The 9,816-nt window shown below is 50.8% G+C and overlaps 3 protein-coding genes across 3 annotated transcripts; 2 read left to right on the top strand and 1 right to left on the bottom strand.

Annotated features, from left to right (window-relative positions):
- Positions 1–297: 297 nt before the first annotated feature.
- Positions 298–1,591, bottom strand: NCS54_01388300 (Hypothetical protein; the record flags this gene model as incomplete). Its single annotated transcript, XM_053159051.1, has 4 exons — positions 298–365; positions 415–703; positions 756–1,484; positions 1,538–1,591. The coding sequence occupies 4 exons, from the start codon at positions 1,589–1,591 to the stop codon at positions 298–300; spliced, it is 1,140 nt and encodes a 379-aa protein (XP_053015026.1).
- Positions 1,592–3,338: 1,747 nt separating this feature from the next.
- On the top strand, positions 3,339–3,938 carry NCS54_01388200 (Hypothetical protein; the record flags this gene model as incomplete). Its single annotated transcript, XM_053159050.1, has 3 exons — positions 3,339–3,477; positions 3,525–3,772; positions 3,828–3,938. The coding sequence occupies 3 exons, from the start codon at positions 3,339–3,341 to the stop codon at positions 3,936–3,938; spliced, it is 498 nt and encodes a 165-aa protein (XP_053015025.1).
- A 2,991-nt stretch (positions 3,939–6,929) lies between these two features.
- Positions 6,930–9,537, top strand: NCS54_01388100 (Catalase-peroxidase; the record flags this gene model as incomplete). The annotated part of the gene is made up of 6 exons (XM_053159049.1): positions 6,930–7,230; positions 7,287–7,441; positions 7,491–7,563; positions 7,616–8,047; positions 8,099–8,234; positions 8,286–9,537. 6 exons carry the CDS (start codon positions 6,930–6,932, stop codon positions 9,535–9,537), a joined length of 2,349 nt encoding a protein of 782 aa, XP_053015024.1.
- Between the last annotated feature and the right edge of the window lie 279 nt (positions 9,538–9,816).

Raw genomic sequence — 9,816 nt, 5'->3', positions numbered from 1 at the left:
TGTTCTATGGGATGTCGCAAAATGGACCCCATGACGAAAGCAATGGCCACTCTGGACTACCTGAAACATTTCCCTCTTTCTTTTCAGACCATGTTTTTGGCTTCTCAATTTCTATACAGTGGCGACATCGTCCACTTCTGGCCGTCCCGGTCCCAGCCCTGGGTCATATGCACCCTTTCTCGTATCCATACACGCCATACACTGAATCAAACATCCATGAATCTCAATGCTGCCTACCGTTTCATATTTTCTCTGTTCACGAGTACACGAGAATATGTACTGGGTTCGGAAAAGCGATTAATCTGCCTGACTTTGCCACCCGTCGGGCTTCTCGATGCCGTTGAGCTCGAAATATCGTGATGTACCTAAACAGGAATTAGCGCTAGAGAGAATGGACAGACGAGGGAGACTTACAAGAATAGCCCTTCCAATCAAAGTTATCCTTGGGATTACAGTGACAGCGAAGATCTAGTCGCTTCTGAGACCCCGTTGGGCAGTGGGTGAAGGGGTTATGCCAGTAGGCGATATCGTTGAAGAAGTGCAGTTCCGACTTCTCTAACAAGAGTCCAGCGGCAATCGAGTGCACTGGAGCATCACCCCAACGTTCATAGAAGAATCCTCCAGCTTTGTCCAGGTACTCAAAATAGTCCATGTAGGCCTTGCTTCGAAAAAAGTTGAGGTCGCCCACTTCAAAGTTGGACCACTGTCACACTCTGTCAGTCCTCCCTCAGGCCGGAAACCTTGATGGCACTCACGAAATGGCAGCGGTTATAAGTTGTGCCGTGGTCATCGCTCAGAAAGCCCATCGAGTTGTTCTTGACGATGTGCTCAGGATGTTCCTTCATAAACTTCTGTGTCGTATCCCAAAGAGTAGGAATCGTTTCCTGGTACTCATACAAACTCAAGACAAAGCTATACTTCTTCTTCTGTTCTACCATGACTCTGAAAGGATCTTCTTGAATGTCACAAAACAGCTGAATGTTTGGTTCCACTCGCCAGTAATAGTCGTAGTTCATGAGAAGGGGCTGGCGGAAGAAGAAGCCTGACTCGAATCTGCACATGTGTCGATAGCTGATAGAGTCGCCGTAGATAATCTTTCGCTCAGCCATATCTTCGCGGACCTTTCTCGCCTTTTCCTGATCAATCCATTCGGGAAACGACCAATGTTCTGTGGGGATTTGACCATACAATGTGTTCCCAGACACGAGGCTGCTGGTGACGTTCTTGAAAGTAGTGTCGAATACTCCATCGTTGAGAAAAACCCAGTCATAGCCAAAACGGTGATTGAATCGATCTTCGACTTGTCGAATCGACTTTGCGATTTCCCAGACGTCACTATTCCGAGCAAGGGTGACGAAAGTGGCATTCATTCGTGGACCAGCCGGTCTTGGCCGTTCATTGTTACCAATTGTGGACTGGGAATAGCCTCGGTTGGCGGCATTCACGGCTTGAGTGCTCCATATATAGTAGAACGCCCAGAAAACCTACGTTGACGGGTCAGATCGATGGCCTACTTTCAGCTCGCCAATTTACAAACCAGGGCAGCGAGGCCGCATGTCCGCAGAATGCCTTTGTGCCGTGTACTTAACATGGTGAGACGCCAACAGAACGAAACCGAAAGCGAAACGCCCAAAACATCAACAACAAAGACACGTTGCGGAGGTCCTCACCTTTAATACGACCCTCGCTAAGAGCATCGAGCCACTGACTCGTAAGGCCAAAATTGCGTGCGGTCCACAGCGAACCTTATTGATCAACGGTTGCAAGGTTGAGCCCCTGCATACCAAGAATCTTGGCTTCGTATCCCAAATTAGAATTGCGCTCAACGGGCGCCTAACGGCCGCATTGGACGAGGATGGCGGGAGATTTCGCCTGATCTGTCGGATAAGGTGATTAATCGCTTGGGGCCCTTGGCCGTCGATCTTGTCGTCATGAGTCCCGTCTTGCCAGCGTTATCTGTTCATCTAGAAGTGGCAACAAAACAGTCATTGAGCAATATGTGTGTCCAGTGCTGTGTCCCATCAGAGGGCAATTCACCATGTCAACACAAAGAGTCAAAACTCATCGGCAATCACTGATGAAGGTGTCAGAACTCTGATTAGCGAGGATGGATGCCAACAAGGATAAGCACTTAATGCTGCGGGGCGCCTCCGGATGATCCGGAGCCAGACGCTGTTTTTACGCGTCAGAGGGTCCGTCCATCAAGACAAGGGTCTGCTCCTGGGACGCAACATTGAGCCGCAGAGCTCGCCAAGACCATGATTTAAGCGAGGCAAATACGCAGTGAGAGCGTTCTCATCACAATCAGTATCATTTCTCGTTTAGTTGAACTGTGTTCTGCATCCCTATGTTTAGTAGAGAAACCTATCACCTAATTCCAGGACTGCCAGTGGCCTCACAGAGCCGAGAGGGAAAGTTCCCTGTAGAGGTAGATAATTCCGGAAAGCCAGTGAGGTTACATGCAGTGAACTTTTGTCTAGAAAGCAAGAATATCACACATGGATATCATATCAGCTGGTGTTGATTGGTTGTGAAACTATTAAAGTTCGACATAGTTGAGTTGAATCTCACGATATCCTTTCCTTAGTTGAGGATTTATTAGACCAGACCATTATATGGTGATTGGTCACTAAAAGGCTCATTTTGGCCACTTGAATAACCACTGAGAAATTGACTGGGACCAGGAGTAACTTACAAGTCCCCTTCGAGTCTTGCAGCCAAGAAGTCGCTTCTGATCTACCAAGCTTCTTCAATGTTGTGTGAACTAATTACGCTCAATAAATGGAGAAGGAGGGTGGAGGGTGTCAGCCGCGGGGAATAAATGAGCTGTTCTAAGGTAGCCTGTGGGTTGCCATTAAAGAAGAGGTAAAGTATACAACGCCGGGTGGGGGACTCGAGGGCAAAACCTAGTGAGCGCGATCTTCTAGGAAAAGTAACTACAAAGATTTCATGAGATAATAGTTATAGACCATTATAGATCACTCTAACATGTGCCTAGAATAGAGCTTGTGCAAACCAGAGCTCGTTATCGTATCTAATGAAGCTGGGCTACCCTACGCCACCACAAAAGCCCAGCACATTTCACAGCTCCCGAACACAACTCTAGGGAATAGGCAGCAAGTCCCAGGCAAGGCATGTAACTGGCATCACATGATTATGGTGGCTGGATCTCCTAGCGCTTATGATATGGTCCCCGAAAGGACAGACAACCCACAATTAGGCAGCCTGGCAAATGACACCTATATGACCACCAACAACCGCTGACACGACCAAAAGCTTTTATACTTGCCATTGTCACGCATAAAACACGCCTCGATAGGGTCGTTCGAGAATAAATCATGGGCCAGGCTATCTCCTCTGTCTGGACACCGCGGAAGATCACGGTCGGCCTCGCTGGGCTGCCATCAGCAGGCAAGTCAGCAATCGTTTGGCACCTGCTCCATAGAGCCGTTCCAGCTACAATCCCGCCGCGATCAAGTAAGTCTTGCGTCTTTTTACGGTACGCGACATGTGTTTATTCTCAGTAGTGATAGAAGTCGACACTATAACCAGGAACGGGCAGAGCTTTGATCTATTCGACTTCGTTGGAGACGAAAAGTTAAGAGCATGTTGGAGGAGCTTCTTTGCCCCAAAAGACGCCATCATCTTTGTTGTTGATAGTGTAGATCGCGACAGCATGGACGAAGCTGGAGAAGAGTTGCATCGGCTGCTTCTGGTAGAGAGACTCGAGCTGAAACCTGTTGTGGTATTTGCCAACAAGCAAGACTCTCCGGTAGGAATGCGATCCTTCTGCTCTACTTCAGAACAGTGTTGACAGTTGTGCTTAGCATGCTATGAGTGTGGACGAACTAGTCGACGTTTTAGGAATACGTGATGAACTGGAAAAGGGCAAGAGATGTGTTCGTATCTACACAGCACCACATGAGGCTATACGCTGACACATTATTCACAGCATATTCTGGGCTCAAGTGCTCTAGATGGCCGAGGTCTTGCCGAGGGTCTCGAATGGATTCGAAAGTACTTGGCAGAGCATGGAAGAGAGTGGAATTAGCCAAGGAACTCACAAGAGACAATGTGCTGCAGCATCTTACAGTTCTTCGGACATTTGTTATGACAACTCACAGTTATTAACTGTTTCCGAGAGGCAAATTCCGACTCGGAAATTCCATCACCCAGGCCTGACCTTTTCGCGTTCCCTTCGGTTTTTCACCAAATCGCGAGATAACGTGGATGGCACCGGTTTGAAAACTGTTCGAATCAGGTCCATCGGATTTGGTTGGTTTTCTTTTTATCCATGAGTTTGATAGATTGTTGGCACTTGTCGATTTCTGAGAGGAATGATCTCCAGGGACTTGACTTTATAAACTTGCCTTGGCCATCTTACTCCGATGTATGCACATTGCAATACCTGCTCCCCGTCAGTCCTGGCAGAGACCACGTAGGGTCAGTACAAGTGTCAGAAGTCCTTTGAGAAAGCGCATTGGGGCATATGGAAGTCTATTGCACGGAACAATTGAGTTTGCACCACGCCGTTTCATCCTTGGGGCGCCACGATCGATAACCAAATTCGGGCGTGGGCTCCGACACCACATGTCGGCTGAAAGCTTATTTTCGGACAAGAATGACTCTTCTGGAGGCCCTTAGAGTCTTCGGTTAGAAGGGAGTCGACCAGGTCCCATCCAGGTGTTGAGAGCTTCATTCATTGAGGGAGAGAGCCTGAGCCCTTTGCCATGTTGTGCGGTCTGAAGTACCTAATTTTGGCCTCAATTATGGCTGGTTACAGTTAAACATTTCGCAGAATAAAACTGGACTCTCCATTGAATCGTCAAATGCTGGGCCAAGAGTAGTCGTGACAGTCATCGCACGTGGGAGGGGAGAGGGGAAACGTGGGTATTATGAATGACCTCGGTCTCGGCGCACAATGAAATGAATGCAATGCACGGCAAAGAATCTCGGGTATCATCATGCACTAACTACGGCTCTAGGCACATATTACGAGAGACCAGGGTAGCAGTCTGTATCCTGTTCATTAAATTGGATGTTACCCCAGGCCTGGCGTGGGCCGGTTCGGCAAGCCGGGCCTTGTGCGGCGGGATCTAGAAAGATTCCGCTCGATCTCATTCGTTGTACGAGCCAGGGAAAGATTCCAAATTATAATAGTGGCATGGGTTTGAACAGGGTTCCGGATTTGCAGGCGCGTACCGGATGCTACGGTTGGAATGGACTGTGCACTGAGTCTCGCCAGGAATATCGGTTGCCGGAATCACAATAATGGAGAAACTTGATGGTTGATCCCTGGGTATTCCGTAGGGAATTCCAAATAGCTTCAATGGCTTTGCACGTTTGAGGAGTTTCACGTTCAATTAATTGGAGCGGTGAGCTCAATGCGAGTTCGGTGAAGGAGGTCGGAAGATATGGCAAATGTGCAACCGTTGGCGATGCGGTGTGAGGAGGAATTGTCTTACGCGACAGGCTTATGGCTGAGACTCGTGCAAAACAAGCCGCATCTGTTCGAATACGATACTCTAGGGCTGGGAGATGGTTGCACAACGTCGAGAACATGCATTTGCAGAACGGTGAGGAGACATTGAGGCGCTCCAATAACGCAGCCAATTGAATGATTCCAAAAGGGTATGCCGATACTCCGGGTCGATTTTAGGGCTAGAAGAGCTGCTGTGCCACTGAAAAAGACGTAACAGAGCTTATCTTATCACCACCAGCGCAGCACTTCTACCATAACTCGTCTGCGGCCGATCCCTGTTAACGATGTCGTGGTTCTGCTCTGATAGCGTTTCTGTAAACTTTGTGTACCTCGCCATCACGGCCATTAAGGTTCTTACATGGATACGATGGGGCCAAGCCGCACAACAGGACTTTCACAACGGTCCCAGCCATGCGGACGAGAACATGCTGCCTTGGCGCACAGTCAGCGTAGACGTGGCAGAGCCATCACCCAGAAATAAAGTAATACTGCATTCCTTCTTGTGAGCCAGCCCGTATTCCACATCTCAGCTAAGCCCGCTGACCAGAGCCGGGGCATTGTTGCACGGCATTTGGGCGCGGGTGATCCAGGCACCGCCTCCCGCGTTGTCAGGGGTGAGGTGAGAAGAGGGCATAGATTATTTCCCAGCCGATTTGTTTCATCTCGCAGCTATTGGTCCGCTGGACCCTGCACGGGTGGGTAATCAGACGATGTCACTCCTTGGCACGAATATTCTCCTCATCAATGTCAGACGTACCAAGTAGACTCCCATGGTTGTATCCCTGCCGGTGGGATAACCTAATGCCTCACTGCTTTCTGAGAGATGAATTTGTCATCCAAACTCAAAGTTGAACGATTCCGTTAAGGTTTCTTTGAGACAAGATCGAGGTTGAGATTAAGCTGCCACCTTCTGCTTTGAGGGCCTGCCCCTTGCAGCGTCCGGGCGAATAGCATCGTCTGGACTCGTCATCCTGGTCGGCAGTTGGATAGAACATGGTAAGTGACGTGACGATCCCCGCCAACCGGCCTCGTCACAGGGCCCGTTCCCCACGCGGCGAAGCAACTGCATCCAGTATGCCCAGCCGCCTATCACCATGCCCGACGTCCCCAGAAATAGTTACGTTAGTGCTGAGGAGCCTTCTTGGCCGAGGTGATACGTGGGCTGTATGCGTCTAGCCTGGCCAGTCGGACCTCTGGAAGGGACCCCTCGCAAAAATGTGCAGTCAGTCACAGAGAGGTCATTTCAAATCCAACCGACACATCAGCACTGCCGACTTGGCGCTGTGCAAGTTGATCGAGCCCCCCTGCCGATCTGGGCAATCACGTTGCGAGTCTGGCTGCTACAAAATGAAGCCATATATCCCCTCTTTTCCCACGTTGAAGCTCTCAGTAGGCTCTTTGGGTTTCATCGTCGCTCGTGTCTGATCTCACCTGAATCCATCTCATCATGCACGGCATCTCTTCAGCTTGGCTGTTGCTAGCCTCGGGCGTCTTGCCTCTGGTGGCTGGCGACGGCTGCCCTTTTGCCAAGAGGGCCACCGACTCTGGTTCTGACTTGTTCCCTCCAAGGGAGATTGCCGAAGACTTTGGACGATGCCGTGTCGCTGGTAATGCTGCCGGTGCTGGTACTCGAAGCCGTGACTTTTGGCCCTGTCAGTTGAGGCTCGATGTGTTGCGTCAGTTCTCGCCTCAGATTAATCCATTGGGCGAGGAGTTTGACTATGTGGAGGCGTTCAAGACGCTTGACTGTGAGTTGCAGATCTTGTGTATCTGAAACCGCCGAGACTATGCTGACATGGGATAGATGAGGCTCTGAAGAAGGATCTGCACAAGCTCGTCACAGATTCACAGGATTGGTGGCCCGCTGACTTTGGCCACTATGGAGGTCTGTTTATCCGTATGGCCTGGCACAGCGCTGGTACCTACCGCGCCATTGACGGCCGTGGTGGTGGTGGCATGGTGAGTTATGACGGTGGCTCAGTATGACAATTCACTAACGGTTCTGTAGGGTCAACAGCGTTTTGCTCCCCTCAACAGCTGGCCCGATAACCAGAACCTTGACAAGGCTCGCCGCCTTCTCTGTGAGTCCCTGAAGCTATTCGTTAAAGTGATATTATACTCATAAATCTCCAGGGCCCATCAAGCAAAAGTATGGCAACAAGATCTCTTGGGCCGATCTCATCCTCCTCGCCGGCAACGTCGCCCTCGAGTCCATGGACTTTGAGCCCATTGGCTTTGGCGCTGGCCGTGCCGACACCTGGCAATCTGACGAATCCGTCTACTGGGGTGCCGAGACCACCTTTGTCCCCAAGGGCAACGACGTCCGCTATAACGGCAGCAAGGATGTTGTCGATCGCGCCGACAAGCTCGAGAAGCCTCTAGGGGCTGTTTCTCTGGGCCTTATCTACGTGAATCCAGAGGGACCTGATGCTAACTCTAATCCTGCTGATTCGGCTTTGGATATTCGTGTCAACTTTGACCGTATGGGTATGAATGATGAGGAGACTGTTGCTCTCATTGTTGGTGGTCACACCTTTGGCAAGACGCATGGCGCTGTTCCTGCTTGTGAGTTTCTCCGAGTTCTACGTTGGATTGGCTGAATGCTGACTTGGATAGCCAACATTGGCCCCGAGCCCGAGGCTGCTGACCTTGGAGAGATGGGTCTGGGATGGCACAACAAGGTTGGTGAGGGTAACGGGCCCAACCAGATGACTAGCGGACTTGAGGTTATCTGGACCAAGACCCCTACCAAGTAAGTTTGATGAAACTTCAACCAGAATCCTCAGTAACTGACCCAAATCAGGTGGAGTAACGGCTTCCTCACCAGTCTTCTCACCAACAACTGGACCCTCGTCGAGAGCCCTGCCGGCGCCCATCAATGGGAAGCTGTCAACGGCACAGTCGACTACCCCGATCCCTTCGACAAGACCAAGTTCCGCCGCGCCACCATGCTGACTAGCGATCTCGCTCTCATCCACGACCCCGAGTACCTCAAGATCTGCAAGCGCTGGCAGAAGAACCCCGAGGAGCTCCGCAAGGCCTTTGGCCGCGCCTGGTTCAAGCTCCTCCACCGTGATCTTGGCCCCGTTTCTCGTTACCAGGGCCCTGAGGTTCCCAAGGAGAAGTTCACTTGGCAGGATCCTCTTCCTGAGCGCAAGGGTGATATCATTGGCGATGATGATATTGCCACTCTCAAGGCTGAGCTGCTTGCTGCCAAGGGTCTTGGTGTTTCCAAGCTTGTTTCCACCGCTTGGAATGCCGCTTCTACTTTCCGTAACTCCGATAAGCGTGGTGGTGCCAACGGTGCCCGCATTGCCCTTAAGCCTCAGCGCAGCTGGGCCAGCAACAATCCCGAACAGCTTGAGCAGGTTCTTAGCGCTCTCAAGGCTATCCAGAAGAAGTTCAACTCTGGATACAAGACCAAGCAGGTTTCTCTGGCTGACTTGATTGTCCTTGGTGGTGTTGCTGCTGTTGAGAAGGCTGCTCACGATGCTGGCTTCACAGATATCAAGGTCCCTTTCACCCCTGGTCGCGTCGACGCCACTCAGGACCAGACTGATGTCCGATCTTTCGGTTTTCTCGAGCCTCTTGCTGACGGATTCCGCAACTACGGCCATGGAACCGCCCGCGCCCGCACTGAGGAGCTCCTCGTTGACAAGGCCGCCCTCCTCACCCTGACTCCTCCCGAGCTGACCGTCCTCGTCGGTGGTCTCCGCGCCCTCAACGCCAACTTTGACGGCTCCTCGAAGGGTATTCTCACCACCAAGAAGGGTCAGCTCACCAACGACTTCTTTGTCAACCTCCTCGACGCCGCCACTACTTGGACCAAGCAGGATTCCCAGGGTGAGCTCTGGACCGGCACCGACCGCAAGACCAAGGCCAAGAAGTGGACTGCCACTCGTGCTGATCTCGTCTTTGGGTCGCACGCTGAGCTTCGCGCCATTTCCGAGGTTTATGGCAGCGCAGATGCCAAGGAGAAGTTTGTCAAGGACTTTATTGCCGCTTGGGACAAGGTCATGAACCTGGACCGCTTTGATGTCAAGGCCAAGAACTAGAGTGTAGAATAGAGCCCTTTTTTGTTTTGTGCATAGCATAGCTACTTCTTATATATATATTTCGGGACAACCCTTTCGTAATTCTTCTGCTCCGCTAAGTTGAATATTACGCTCTCTCTCATAGTGCTGGCTGTGTCGGGCTTCAGTGTCGTTGTTGAACTCAAGTTTCGTTCCTTGCTGCTGTTTTTACAGCTCTCTGCCTCCATGGAACTAAAGCTCACATCATTCACAGCCAAGTAGTATTATTCAAATGTCAAAGGTAAAAGCTACGCATTTAAT

The sequence above is a fragment of the Fusarium falciforme genome, chromosome 12, assembly GCF_026873545.1.
Source record: "Fusarium falciforme chromosome 12, complete sequence".
Lineage (NCBI taxonomy): Eukaryota > Fungi > Ascomycota > Sordariomycetes > Hypocreales > Nectriaceae > Fusarium > Fusarium falciforme.
Note: the sequence above shows the minus strand (reverse complement) of the source record. Positions and strands in the feature narration are given on the sequence as shown.